Source organism: Gavialis gangeticus, unplaced genomic scaffold (assembly GCF_001723915.1).
Source record: "Gavialis gangeticus isolate Ggan-Ray unplaced genomic scaffold, GavGan_comp1, whole genome shotgun sequence".
NCBI lineage: Eukaryota > Metazoa > Chordata > Crocodylia > Gavialidae > Gavialis > Gavialis gangeticus.
In genome coordinates, this window is record NW_017729032.1 from 207,784,618 (window position 1) to 207,800,187 (window position 15,570).

General features: G+C 44.7%; 1 protein-coding gene across 2 annotated transcripts in view; it reads right to left on the reverse strand.

Annotated features, from left to right (window-relative positions):
* Window positions 1-15,570, reverse strand: part of PDE9A (phosphodiesterase 9A) — a 137,918-nt gene that overhangs the window by 86,152 nt on the left and 36,196 nt on the right. For both annotated transcript variants that reach the window (XM_019525342.1, XM_019525341.1), the window contains exons 2-4: window positions 9,138-9,208; window positions 7,246-7,323; window positions 6,311-6,354 (exon numbers count right to left, since the gene is read on the reverse strand). In XM_019525342.1, the coding sequence (XP_019380887.1) occupies window positions 6,311-6,354; window positions 7,246-7,323; window positions 9,138-9,208 (193 nt within the window). The remainder of the gene's footprint in view (window positions 1-6,310; window positions 6,355-7,245; window positions 7,324-9,137; window positions 9,209-15,570) is intronic.

Here is a 15,570-nt window from a genome sequence, read left to right on the forward strand (position 1 = left end):
TCAGTCTAAAAATCTCAAAAGGTGACAAGTAGGGAAGATCTGAAGTGGATGTAGTTTGGCAAGATCAAAACTAGTACAAAGTAGTGCAATTTTCCCCTCAACAACACTTAGCGAGTAAAAAACATCAAGAAGAGATCCCCTTCAAACAACAGGGCACTAACAAGATGTTGGAAATGTTACAGGCAAAATTCAAGTCATCCTGTGGCAATCCATTGCTTATTTTGTACTTGTGTATGTGGGAGTCACAGCAAGGCTTCTCGTCTGATAGTCATGGGACTGCAGACCCCAAATGAGTGCTTGGTATTTTGTAGAGATCATAGTTTCATAGTTTCTAGGGTCGGAAGGGACCTGAGGAGATCATGAAGTCCGACCCCCTGCCATGGGCAGGAAAGAGTACTGGGGTCAAACGACCCCAGCAAGGTGTACATCCAGCCTCCTCTTAAAGACCCCCAGGGTGGGAGCCAGCACCACTTCCTGTGGAAGTTGGTTCCAGATCCTAGCCGCCCTGACCGTGAAGTAGTGCCTCCTGATCCATAGTGTGTACATGAGATCTGCAACAGGGAGTTGGAGGGGAGTGTTCTGTTCTCTTTCTCCCTCTCTTTAAAGGCCTAAGTCCAGGAATCCTCAGGCTTGGCCAGAAAGCAAGTGTATATGAATGCAGAAAAAGCACTTCCATTGTGCTCTGTGCTGTGGCACAGCCTCACAGATTGGCACTGGCCACAGATTTTTGCTGCCAGAACCAAGAGCCATTAGCGGGGCACAGGTACATGCTGCTCCTGGTTAGGGTACATAGGTGGCAGCCCACGTGGCTCTTACCTCATCGTTGTTAAACTGCCCAAATGGTTCCCTTCCTCCCCCAAGCTTCTCCCCTTGCTTTGCTCATGGGACAACATATTACTTGACCCCTGTTTGTGGAGTGCCTTTCTTCTCCCTCAGCGCTGTGCCAGTTATTGTGGCCAATGTGAAGGGACAGTCGAAGCCATTCCCCCCCCCCCCCCCGACTTGCTCACTGCGGGCAAGTGGCCGTGACCTTCCTGGAAACAGCTGGAGTTGCCAACTGAAGTTGGCAGGGTGGGGACTCCCTGCAACTTTCCTCCCTATGTCACCAAGCAAGTCCTGCGAAAATCTTGCCCTTGCAGCCACTTTCACCACAGCTCTCTGAGGCTGACGCTCTGCTCAGCTCCCAGCTGGGCTTCAACCCTGAGTATCGTGTTTGGTTTAGAATGACTAAAAGACTTCAAAAATAAAAGTTCAGATCAGTAGCATAACTAGAGCAGGGCGAGCAGGGCAGCAGCCCCAGGCACTGACTACGAGGAAACCCCAGATTCACCCTTTTCTGTGCTGCCCCTGCCTGGTCATAGGAGCAACCCTGAACCCAGTATTGCACCCGCTCCCAACCCCCTACTGCCCTGAGCACTGAATGAACTTGCTACACCTCTGACTCAGATGGCCAAAACCTTAGAAACCATCTCCAAAAAATGTCATGATGCTAAATCCATTTCGGCTAATCATCCAAGAGTGCTCCACCAGTTAATCTGAACAGCAGCTTGCCAGCTTACACCCAGAGGAGTCATCCTTTTGTCAGTCAGCTGCTCTCAGATATATACTGGAATCCTGAGATCAGAGTTCAGCCCAGTGCAATTCTGGCATGGGCACATTATGGCTAGGGACAGACATTCAAAAAGCCTGAGCCTGAATTGATTCAATCTTTGCGGGTTAGTCCAACCTGGCAAAGCCGAACTGGTTTGTAACTGGACAGACATGCTCTCTGGACTGAGGAAATTCAGGCACATGCCTGCAGTGGCTCAGGCTAGAAGCTGCTCAAGGGGCAGGAGTGTTGCTGGGCCCCAGCCCCCTGCTAGCACTCTGAGGCAAGGTGGGATGGGCAGTGCATGCATCTGTTGATGATACTGAGCTTTTCCAACTCCCTCCCTGCTTCTATATACTCTCCGCAGGAAACTGACAGGCAAGCAAGCCAGCAGGGACCTGATAACAGTATTTATCACCTCATTAGTAAAATAATAGCCTCTCTCTATTAGTTAAACCTTTTCTTAACTAGCTTACCAGCTGACCTGTTGATTAGCTCCAAAAATGCCCTAAGTAGTTACTGTTCTGTCTGCCTGGCCCAGTGAAATTGGAGGTACACACAGACACCGCTCAGCATTAGTTAGCATACCATATGCCTCGGGTCCATGGGGCTGGGTTCCATGGTGTGGGGGATGGGAAGGAGGGAGAGGGGGATTCCTGCTTGAGCAGTGACGGGGAGGATAGGGCCGAGGGAAGACAGACAGATACCTAGTCTCTGCCAGAGTTCCAGCCAGACAGCAGAGGGGAGGGACCAGCTCTGCTCTGAAGCAGAGAGCCCTGCCCAGCCCAGAGAGCATGCTGGGATGCTGGGGGAGTCTGATTTAACTTAAATGAGCAAGGGGCCTGCGACAGACATTGCATAAATCAGTTTGACCCAAATCAATTAAGTCTGATAATACATTCAACCAGATTTATGTCAAACCAGTTTCAGCCATTTTCAGACTGGTTTCTGTGCACTGAACATCTGTTCTGTTACAGGTTTAAACCAGTTTCTGATCACTTAAACTGGTTTATGTGTAATGTCTGTCCCTAGCCTATGTAGGAAGCAGCTCCATAGGATGAGGGGAGGCTTTGTCCTTAAGACACTGCTGGTCAGAATAGCATGTCACACACTCTTGCATAAGTTTTAAGAGCTAACTTGCGTCATCAATAAAAGCAGATAGGTCATAATATATGTAGATTTAGGCAGTGTGACAAATTTCTGTCATTTTGCAAATAATGAATAGGCGCAAGATTGGTAGTGTATATATTTAACCATTCCAAAAAAAAAATCTCTGTGGCTCTCACTTGAGGTCCCATGTATCATCAATGGACTCATCAATCCAGGAAATAGGGCTATTAATAGATTCTCACACAGGTCTCCTGCCAGGAAGCTACAGAAATCCATGTTGATTTAGCTTTTCCAATTCCAGCTGGTATCTCTGGGAGGAAATCTTGGTTATGCTTCCATGCAGGCACTTGATAACTTGCTAATTTAAAAGACTCATTTAAATGGCAAGGGAAGTTGGAGGCACAGATGCATTTTTCATATTTTGTCTTGGCTAACAATAGAATGTATTGGTTCTCTAGAGGCCCTTTAGAAAGGAGTGATCAACGTTATGATCTCTTGAAGCAGTGGTCTAGATCAGGGGTTCTCAACCTTTGACTTCCTGAAGCCCCCATAGCATGCTATAAAAACTCCATGACCCATTGGCCTGGCTCCCCAGCACTTCCTGCACATCCCCGGGTTCAGCGAGCATGGCTTGGTGGGGTCGACCCTCCTGAGCAGCAGCAGCACAGAGCCTCACCCACCTACCTGCAGCATGGCTCACAATATTGCTGAGTGCCTGCCCCTTCCTCAGGACTCGCCTCTGCCCTGGAGGGATGAGGCAGCTCCTCCCTGCTCTGGTGGACCCTTTAAAACCTGCTTATGGCCCCCAAGTTGAAAACTGCTGGTCTAAATCACAATCAGAAGGACAGAGAAGCTACTGGCCTCTGCATATCAGCATGCATTTCCACCTCAGTCCTCAGATTACCATTGTTGTGATTTTCTGCTTGAATGAGCTAGTGGTAGTGGCATAAAAAAAAGTGTACGGTGAATTCAGGATGGTGTTGGGGGGGTGGGGGTACACTGGTACACTTGCACTCCCCTCCTCTTTGATTCCTGCCTGGCAGTGGCAGCAACATTTCTAGTCAGACAGTGCTGAGGGAGTCAATTGATTCATGGTCCATATAATCTACTTGATCCCTTCTAAACTCTTCATTCCACAGGTGCTAATGACTCTCTCTTCTTTTTAATGGCCTTGATGTTCCCCATCAAGCTATCCTATGTTCTTCAATTCTGCAGTCTGTTAGCTGCTCCTGGTAATGAAGCTCCTATTTCACAGCCCTGCAGATTGTTCTTAACTCATTCCAATGAAGTTATATTTGTTTTTGCTTCAGTACAGCCTTAGGCCCCTGGCATACCAGTAAAGTTTCTAGTTTAACAGGAGAAAAATGTGTCATTTCATATGAGATGGTGCATCTCACCATCTGCACCCCCCTTTTCAAAATTCTGGATCTGCCACTGGATGAATTCACTGCCTCCAAGCAATGGCAATCAGTGGCTTAACTCAAAAAGTCTCTTTCTAGTTGTTCATTAATGGACGAGCTCTTTACAGGCTGGCTCATCATTCCATGGGTCTTCTATTTAGCTTTGTTAAAGTGTAGTAGTATCCAAAAGAGTTACCCTTCCACATGAACCAAAGCATATATGAACTGACTGAGTCCTACAGCACCTTTTTTCCCTCATAGAACATGATACTAATGCCATCACACTGGCAAACTAGAACATTGCAAAATGCTTTAACTTTACTACAGCCCTTAATTTGTGCCGCCTAACCCTGGTCTAACCTGAGGAAATAGATCAATAGCTTTGAATGGAAGATATCTAATCAATTCACCTGTAAAATAACAGCTGCTACTGGAGTCAATGAATGTTCTTCAGTCATGCTACTGGAAAGAAATCTTTTATAGTGCTGGTCCATCTCAGGTGATGATCAGGAAATAATGAACCATCTCTCAGCAGCACTCTTATGTGCCACTCTAATTGTGGAGAAGTTGCTACAGTGACAAAGGGTTATATTTTTCAATCTCACTTTTTGTACTCTTTCCATGAAGTGCACCTCACTATTTTCGAGTCATATCAGAGATCACTGGAGAAGAGGAATAGTAGCTCCACTCCTTCCAGAAAATGCTGCAACCCTTTCTGGCACGTATTTGGTCTAATAGCTACTTGCTCTGAAAGCAGAAGATGGATGCACACTCCTAATGCAGTTGGTCTGGGTTGAAAAGAGAAGACAAGAATTGAAAGTCTTAACAAAGAGGGAGAGAGAAAGAGGCGAGAAAACAAGTATTTCCACTGTCTGAAAAATGTCAGGAATATTTAAAATTAATGCCAGTCAATGTAAGACAAACAGACATGAAACAAGCATTACATTCCTTGAATATCATCCAATTCTACTCTTTCCATATCAGAAACGGTCTGCCTGCTTTGGCATCGAAACCCACAGAAATTTTTCTCCCCTTTCCCTGGGCGATCTTTGGGTATGCTGTACTTTGCAAAATGCAGCAAGAACACAGCAAAAATGTTTAAATAACAAATTGTACTCTGCATAAGGCATTTCCTGTCACTGTCAGCTAGTGTAAGAATTAGGACCATGGGAAAATGTCAGAAGTCAAAAATACCCTAGGGGCTTGTCTACACCACAGTGGCAGTGGGTCCTGGCATTGATGGGGCTCAAGCCAAGCAAATGCCCTGCAGACCACTGGTGCTGCACAATGCGGAAGCCATTAACCTAAGCACAGCACTCAGAAATAGAGAGAAAGCATGGCATAAACAGGGCAGAATGCCTTTCTGTTCCCTTTGTAGATGGAACAACAACCTATTTACTTTGGAGACTGAGCTCTGGAAGAACATATAGTGTATACTAGCTGTGTTAAAAGGTACTGGCAATCTTGAAATAAAACCTTGAAATCATTGTGTGTGCACTGATTATTTGCTCAGTGATATCACTTCCCTACATAGTTCTGAGCAATGGGTGCATTCAACAATGCTGCCATCAGTGGTCTCCAGTTCTGTGGAGTTTCCTCACACATTGCACACAAAATTGTTTTGTTTTGAAATTGCTTCCTGAAAGCCCTTGTATGTGGATTGTTCTCTTCCATCCAGAGTGCCTTTGGTCCTGTTAAATGTAGCTAAAGCTATACTGTGTGCAGTAAGTAACTGCTTCATGGAACAGCCCCATTTTCTGAGCCTTTCCAAAGCACTGAGGGTCCAGATGTTGGGTGCAATTTTCAAAGATGGCCAGCATTGACCTGAACTGTTCCCTCTGAACATGATGAGACTTTTCTCTTCACGTCAGTGGGGGCAGAGTCAGATAGATGCTGAGCACTTTTGAAAATCCCCTGATCTGTGTGCGCAGGTATTCCTCCATCCTGAGTGCTGGCTGCCTGCAAATATCTTATAACTGTGAATCAAACATTTTGTTGAAGTTCTACATATAGGGTCTTTTGAGCAAGTGGGTTTTTTTTTGCTATAGCATAGCTATAACCATATTAATTATTCGGGGGGGGAGGTTAACACTGCCGCTAGATTTACATGTGATATATTTTTTCAATTACAGTTTTTAAAAAGAATCCAAAACTGGTAACTGAGTCATAAAGGTGTTTTAATAAATGTTAGGTTAAAATAAAGATATTTTACCTGATAGATGCCCAGTGGTCACAGGTATCACTTTGTATGGATTACTGTAAAACATAAAAGAGGGTTGGCTATGACAACACTGATAAAGCTATTTGTGGTGCAGGACTGATGTAAATGCCATGAAGAGAAGGAGTAAGTATTTTAATAAATACTTAAGTCTGTGTGTGTGTGAAAATGTGTCCACGGAAATAAAAAGATGCCTTCTAGGAAGTGCACTTTACTATTGAACTGGCCTTCTTAGAGGTCTCAGATGTGCTGTTTTAGGGTGCTAAAATGCACAAGAGGCATACTGCCAGCACAGCAGAAACACCTCTCCCTTTGGGAAGAATCATGTTAGATTGGGAACAGACAGGCTCAGGAACTTGTTACTGGAAGGTAGAAGTTCTTTGGGGCCCAACTTGTACTTGTGTAGCATCCAGCACAGTGGTTTCTAGATTATCTCCTAGGTGGTACTTCAGTAATAATAATAAAGAAGACTAGCAAAGCTGAACATGCAGTCAGAAGCCAGAGACCAAAAGGGATTTAGAGAAGGGAGTAGAGCTGTATGCAAATGAGTCCATGCCTCATAAAAGTCTTGGGTTCCTGTTTGCAAATAATGACATGCCTAGGTTCTGATAAAGCAATAAAGAAGCCAGTGAACAAAGAGAGCTGGGAGCTTGACAGCAAACAGAGAGGGTTGGGAACAGATGTCCTACATTAAATACTTACATGCAGTATTCATTTTCTTGAATAACTAGTCCTAATTTAATGAAGAGTAAAAGTCAAAACCAAAGAAGCATCAGTGTTCTAATCCTGTGTACAATTGTTGCTGACATCTACCTCCCAGAAGGGAATCTTTAATGCTCAGAAACATAAGAAGAGCACTTGTGGCCAAGAAAAAGCTTTTTGCTTGGCTTTCACTCCATCCTATGGTATTAGGCCCTTAAAAAACCTACCTCTCTGAGTTTGCTGGCATTGTTGGATCAATGGACACCATGCAGTTATCCAATGTCAAAAGTGAGATTGTTGTGTTCCTGAAAGACACGTTTCCAAGAGATTTATTTAACTAGAACAGGACGGTCTTGATTGTGCTTGTGATCTTATGCTGCCGTTAGCTTCCTTGCTAAGTGGACATAATCTCCCCCATTTTGACTGGCTGCCATGTCACATCCATTTTGCATTATTGGCTATGTAAGGAGCAAGGCAATGGAAGTTTGGATGTCCTGTGGCTATGTTCTGTCCATATCCCAACCACAGGAGTTTTTTGTGACTAAAAATGAAGTATGGTCAAGCCTATCCTCTGAAGGATCTTTGCTTTCTTTGAAATCATATAGGCTGTGCTCCGTTTAATTATCTGCCATTAACTTCTATTGAAGAGCTATCAAGATTGATTTACTAGACAGATATAAACTGCCTGAGCTGGAAATCAATATCAATATTTACTTTAAGACAATACATATACAATCCAACATCCCTTATGTCCCTTAGGTCCATGCTACATAAGGGATCACCACTGGTGTTCTTTTAATATGGGGAATTTAGAAATTTCTAAACAAGCTCCTTTACAAAAACAAATAACAATATCCCTTGCTGAAAGAATTCCAGAAAATACTGCAATGCATTTTCTAGTTTTGACATCATGGATTCATGTAAAAAAATTAGTTTTCCAGGAGCTGGTTTAAAATTAGTGATGCCTCAATAGTCTTTTGCAAGCCCCTATTTAAAAATGAAACACAACACAGAGCATTTCATTGAGCAGCCTGTTATTGTTCGTGAATTACTTATATGGTTAAATAAGGTTTTCTGGGTGATGGAGCGGAAGTGTTTGACATTACAGGCAAATCACAGTTATTAACCTCTCTAATGTAAAATGAGAGGGATATTGTCAGGGTAAACAACAAACCATATTGATTTGTCACTATGACAGGACTCCATCCAAAGTTTTATGTTAAAAAACTGTAGCCAATACAGTCAATATGATGCTCCTCCCTCCACCAAACACCATAAAAGTTAATTGCACAGAATATCCCTGTGATTCTATGATTTGTTCCAGCACTCCCCACATTCCTCCCTTCTCCACCCCACCACCTCCCGGCCCCCAGTTTTGGTACACTGTGTGGACACAAACTTAAGAAATAAGACCTATCATACTCCTTTCTGCATACCTCCTTTAGAAGGGTCTGTGCTGCCCAGAGTCCAGTAGGAACCGAGTGCATTCCATATGCAAAAGGCCTACTGAAGGCAAAGGTTTAAATTGAAACCTACTCTCTGTGTGGCGATTCAGGGATACAAATCCCATGACAAGTAAAACAAAACAAAGCAAAACAAAACAAAACAAATGCCAGGAGTACCAAACACATAACATTTTTAGGCCTCTGCAGAAGTAATAGAAATAAGGGAAAGCATAGCCCTGGACATGGACAATTGTGATATTTTGGTTCCTTAAGTATCAATGGGCATACTGTGTTTGGATATCTGGACTTTGGCCTAGATTCACATGTCTATTCACTCCAAATGCAAAACTGACTGGAGTTGTCTGTAATTTCTTGACATACACTTCTATTCTATTCTATTCTATTCTATTCTATTCTATTCTAATACATCCAGCACTGAGGTATCTGACACCTTCCAGCAGTGCATTAAGCACTTTTCTAATTTATGCACAAGGTATGAATTACTGCATTTCCCCAATTTCTCATCCTTGAATAACTGGAACAAGAGATGCAGCTGGGGCACTAGATTAAGATCTTGCTTCTTCTTTTTGGGTCCATTTCTCAATTGTTCTGAAGAGGGAACAATACACTGAAATGCATGTTACGTTTGATATAGACTATGAGGTGACACCTACCTTGGTAACCCAGTGGCAATGCAGAAGAGATCCATAATATCTTTGGAATTGCAATACTTACTGAAGACCACCTTCCATCCAACCAGAAGAAGGGAAGAAAGGAAAACAAAGGAGAGAAGGTACAATTAGTTCCCAGGGAGATATTGACCTCCTTCCTGTGTACGCTGGGCTATCTTGAAGAAGCATTCTTTCATTGCAAATATCTGATTTGCCCTGAGTGTTGGAATTCTTTCCTCCCTCCCTTCCCCTCCTCCTAACTCATTTATTTTTTCAAGAAGGAAGCAGAGGAAGCAAGGGATTTTTGGCATTCTACCCACATTATCCACAGCTATAGCATATTATATCTGGAATGCCAGCAAAAGACATCCTAGTGTACACTTAGGCTAGCTGCTGACCATGAACATAAGTTCTAGAGAGAAATGTCTATGACTTCTGAAGGAGGCCTATATAATAGATTTGGTCCTTGGTAGGTATGAATGGGAATTAAAGTCAACATAGAATCAGAGAAATAGGGCCAGAAGGGATCTCCAGAGGTCATTTAGTCCAGCACCCTGCCTGAAGCAGGATCATGTCTATCTGATACAATCCTTCATCTAACTTCTACATAAGACTGTCAACCCGGAAACACCCTAACCTGCCACAGGTAAAGCAAGGGAACCATGGTAGCCAAGGTCTGAGGAAGGCTTAAAAACACCCTGACACATATAGCAGGAAGGTAGATGTAACCAGAAAAGCCCAGAAGCATGGGAACTACCTACAATAGAACACAGGCATAGTTGTGCCTAGATCATCCCCAGCCAATGACTCTCCAACCTATTCTTGAACACGTCTTGTCATGGAGAGTCCATGACTTCCCTAGGTAGTCTATTCCACTGCCTCACTATTGTAACAATGAAGAAGATTTTCTGGATATCCAATCTAAACTTACTTTGCTTCAACTTCAAGCCATTGGTCTGCATCCTCCTCTCTGCAGCAAGAGAGAAAAGATGTTTTCCTTCTTCTTTATGGAAGTTCTTCAAGTATTTGAAGAAAGCTATCGTGCCCCCTGTTAAGCACCTTTTCCACTGTCTAGGTCCTTCAGGATCCGCTCATATGACTCGCTTTCCAAGCCCTTTATCATCTTTGTTGCCTACCTCTAGACCCTCTCTAACATCTTCACATCTTTTTTAAAATGCAGAGCCCAGAACTGCTCACAGCACTCCAGATGAGGTATAACTGGTGTCAAGTAAAGAGACACTGTCATCTCCTGTGTTTTGCTCCTAATACTTCTATTGATAAATTCCAAAACTGCATTCGCCTTTTGGCTGCATCACACTACAAACCCATACTGGGCACATCTACACAAGATGTGACATAGCCATAGCAACAGTGTGACTGCTGTAGTGACTGCTGAGCATGAACCATGATGCCAATGCTACCGTGCAGTAGCACAGTAGGGTTGGAAATGCACTGCCAAGACTGCGCAGTAATGGCGGTTAATGTGCAGTCACTCAGTACTTGTTTTAGCAATGTAATGTCGATGGGCATGAACTGTGATGCTGATGCTACTGTGCAGTAGGAATGGGCTACTGCACAATAACTCGTTGCTACTACACAGTAGGGTCAGAACTGACCTGTGTCCCTGTGGGACTGCACAGTAACAAGTACTAAATGACTTACTAAAGAAAGTACTAAATGACTGCACAGTAACTGCCATTACTGCACAGTCCCAGCAGCACACAGGTCATTTCTGACCCTACTGTGCAGTAGCAACAAGCTACTGCACAGTTGCATCAGTGTTACGGTTTGTGCCCGCCGACACTATGTCACCATAGTGATGAATCATGGCATGGTCGTTGGTCGCTATGGCAACATAACATCTCATGTAGATGCACCCACTGAGTCTGTAATCTACCAAGACTCCAGACAGAGTCCTTTTTCTTAGTGCTGCCATCCAGCCTGGTGTCACCCTTTTTATATTTGTATTTTTGATTATTTCTCCTGAGGTGTAGCACCTTTAATTTGCCTGCACTGAACTTTATCCTGTTAGCTCTAGCCCAACTTCCGAATCTGTTGAGATCCTTCTGAATTGCTCTTGCATCCTCCAATGTGTTCATAATCCTCCCCAGTTTCATGCCGTTTGCAAACTTGCTCAAGAAGCTTTCCGTGTCAGCATCCAAATCATCAAGAAACACATTGAACAGCATCAGGCCCAGGACAGACCCCTGTGGGACGGCACACAAAGCCTCCTGCCATTTTGACATGGACCCATTAACTATTACCCTTTGTTTACAGCTATTGAGTCAGTTATCTATCCACACTGTAGTAGTTTTACCTAGCCCACATTTCTTCAATTTTAGTCGTTTTACCTAGCCTGCATTTCTTCAATTTGTTTGTAAGAGAGTCATGCCAGACCTTGTCAAAAGCCACAATATCCACAGAATTCCATTCATCCACCCAAGTAGTTAGTTTGTCAAAGAAGGAGATCAAGTTTGCCTGACATGATTTGTTTTCGTAAGTCCACGATGGCTGCTTTTGATCAGCCTTTCCTCCTCCAGATGCTTACAAATGGTCTTCCTTAGGATATGCGCCAGTAACTTTCCAGGTATTGAGGTGAGGCTAACTGGTCTGGAGCTCCGTGGATCCTCCTTTTTTCCTTTTTTAAAGAAGGGCACTACACTGGCTCCTTTTCCAGTCCCCTGGTACCTGGCATAATTTCCCACAACTTCATGAAGCCAAGGGCTCCAAGATTTCCTGTTCCTTCAGGACCCCGGGATGAAGTTCATCTGGCCCTGCTGAATTAAATTCATTTAGACTCCACAAAAGCTCTCTGACTCTCTCTTTTTTTATCTCCTTCCACAGCTTGCCCCCTTTTCTTATCCAGATAATCCTTATTAGGTGCCTGACTGCAGCTTAGTTTTTTTGTGAAGGCTAAGGCAAAGTATCTGTTGAGTAGATCCTCTTCTTTTGCATCTTCAGTTAGGAGTTCCCTCTGGCTTGTTAAAAGAGGACTGTAAAGGTATCTAGAGACAGTGCTGTTCTACCACTACCTTCACTTGGCCTGCCTATGCTTCTGTTACCTGCCTACCATGACTTCAAAGTTACTGGATGGTGGAAAGTGGAAGGAAGTAGGTATCTGCTATAGACCACCAGACAAGGAGGAAGTGGTGGATGAGGCTTTCTTCAAACAGCTATCAGAAGTTTCCGGATTGCAAGCCCTGGTTCTCATAGGGAACTTCAATTACCCTTACATCTGCTGGGACGGCAATACAGCAGTGCACAGGCAATCCAGGAAGTTTTTGGAAAGTGTTGGGGACAACTTCCTGGTGCAAGTGTTGGAGCTGCCAACTAGGGGCCATGTTCTTGTTGACTCGCTGCTCACAAACAGGGATGAATTGGTGGGGAATGTAGTGGATGGCAACTTGGGCAGCAGTGACCACAAGATGACTGAGTTCAGGATCCCAAGGAAACAAAGGATGGAGAGCAGCAGAGTATGGACCTTAGATTTCAGAAAAGCAGACTTCAGCTTGCTCAGAGAACTCATGGGCCAGATCCCCTGGGAGGCCAGACTGACAGGGAGGAGTCCAGGAGAGCTGGCTGTACTTTAAAGAAGCCTGATTGAGAGTGCAGGAACAAAACATCCCGATGTGCAGGAAGACTAGCAAATATGGCAGAAGACCAGATCGGCTTAACAGGGAACTCTTCAGTAAACTAAATCATAAAAAGGAAGCTTATAAGAAGTCGAAACTTGGACAAATAACTAGGGAGTAATATAACAGCATTGCTCAGACATGCAGGGATGAAGTCAGGAAGGCCAAAGTGCAGTTGGAGTTGCAGCTAGCAAGGGACGTGTAGGGTAACAAGAAGGGTTTCTACAAGTATATCAGTAGCAAGAGGAAGATCAGGGAAAGTGTGGGTCCTGTAGTGAATGGGGGAGACAGCCTTGTGACAGAGGATGCAGAAAAGGCTGAAGTGCTCAATGCTTTTTTCACCTCAGTCTTCATGGGCAATGTCAGCTTCCAGACTACTGCACTTGGCAGCACAGTTTGGGGATGAGGTGAGCAAGCAGGAGGGGCAAAAGAACAGGTTAGGGAATATTTAGAAAAACTGGATGTGTACAGGTCCAGGGGCTGGATGGGATGCACCCATGAGTGCTGAGGATGCTGGCTGATGAAATTTCAGAGCCACTGGCCATCATCTTTGAAAACTCATGGTGATCAGGTGAGGTCCCGGATGATTGAAAAAGGACAAACATAGTGCCCATTTTTAAGAAAGGGAAAGAGGAGGATCCAGGGAACTACAGACCAAACAGCTTCACCACAGCCCCTGGAAAAATCATGGAGGAGATCGTCAAGGAATCCATTTCTAAGCACTTGGAGGAGAAGGTGATTAGGAACATCAGCATGGATTCACCAAGGGCAAGTCATGCCTGACCACCCTGACTGCCTTCTATGATGAGGCGACTGGCTCTGTGGATGCAGGGAGACCAGTGGATGTGATATACCTTGATTTTAACAAGGCTTTTGATATGGTCTCCCACAACATTCTTTCAGGAAAGCTAAGGAAATACAGGCTGGATGAATTGACTGTAAAGTGGATAGAAAACTGGCTGGGCATCAGGTTTGGAGGGTAGTAATCAGTGGCTCTATGTCTAGTTGGCAGCTGGTAGGAAGTGGAGTGCCCCAGGGGTCGGTCCCAAGGCTGGTTTTGTTCAATGTCTTTATCAGTGATCCGGAAGATGGCATAGAGTGCACCCTCAGCAAGTTTAGAGATGACACCAAGCCAAGGGGAGTAGTGGATATACTGGAGGGTTGGACTAGGCTTCAAAGTGACCTAGACAAATTAGAGGATTGGGCCAAAAGAAATCTCTTGAGGTTCAATAAGGACAAGTGCAAAAACCTGCACTTAGGATGGAACAATCTCATGCACTGGTACAGGCTGGGCAGCAGCTCTGCAGAAAAGGACCTGGGGGTTACAGTGGACAGTAAGCTGAATATGAGCCAGCAGTGTGCCTTGCTGAAAAGAAGGCTAACTGCATATTGGGCTTCATTATGAAGCATTGCCGGCAGGTTGAGGGAAAAGATTATTCCCCTCTATTCAATACTGGTGAGGCCACATCTGGAGTACTGTGTTCAGTTTTGGACCCCCCACTACAGAAAGGATGTGGACAGATTGGAGAGAGACTGGCAGAAGGCAACAACAATGGTGAGGGGGCTGGAGGACATGACTTATGAAGAGAGGCTGAGGGAACTGGGCTTATTTACTTCGGAAAAGAGAAAACCGAGAGGGGATTTCATAGCAGCTTTCAACTACCTGAAGCGGGGTTTGAAAGAGGATGGAGCTAGACTGTTCTCAATGGTAGCACATGACAGAACAAGGAACAATGGCCCCAAGTTGCAGCAAGGGAAGTTTAGGTTAGATATTAGGAAGAATTCACTCACTAGGAGGGTAGTAAAACACTGGAACGGGTTACCCAGAGAGGTGGTGGAAGCTCCATCCTTTGAGGTTTTTAAGGCCCAGCTAGACAAAGCTTTGGCTGGGATGATCTAGTTGGGGATGGTTCTGCTTTGAGCAGGGGGTTGGATTAGATGACCTCCTGAGGTCCCTTCCAGCCCTCATATTATTTGATTCTCTGAAGTCCTAGGACCAGTAGCAGCTATGCAGACCACCTGGCCAGCTCTACCAGACCTGTCTCCCTACTCCTTCCTTCTGACCCTGCACACCAATATAGGGCTTACCCTTTCTTGGGGCTGTCCCTACTGATTTCTGAAAGCTTGTCATTCAAAGCCTAAGCCCCAGATGTTAAAGCGTAGGCCCCTTTTTCTCTCTGGGCACACCTACCTTGGCTCACTAGTTAAGACCTCAGCTTCTGGGAACTTTTCCCCATCAACAGCTATCTTGGAACTTTTTAGAGTTTTGTCTCCTTTTTTAGACTTCTGCTAGAGGTCCCCCCACCCCCAGCTCAGGGTTGTCTTTTAGCCCTTATGGAAAGCAGGGTGTACCCAGGCCCCCAATCCATGGCCTTCTCTACCCCTGTATCCACAAGTCCATCCCCTGGTTCACAAGTCTAAATCAAATCAAAACAATAAATCAAAAGGTACAAGCGGCCTGCTCCACTGAAGAAATACAAAGTCTCTCCCTTTCTCAAAGCAGCCTGCAGGCCTTATTTGCCTAGGATCTTCCCCTCCCAATTCATTTAGGTACCTTACATGCACATCTACCTCTCCAGCACGTACACACTACACTCCTGTCCCTCTGTCTGCCTTGGTATAGCCTTGGACTGGGTTTAAATCTCCTAGCCTACCTCCAGTCACCTGACCAGACCTGCTGTGCTTCACAGCCAGGTGTGGCCAGTCACTAGTTAATCCATTGCCTTCATCAGTGCCAGGCTCAGCCCAACTCCACTACTACATTTACTTGTCTGCCTTCAGTAGTAACAGGGACAGGGGTTCCC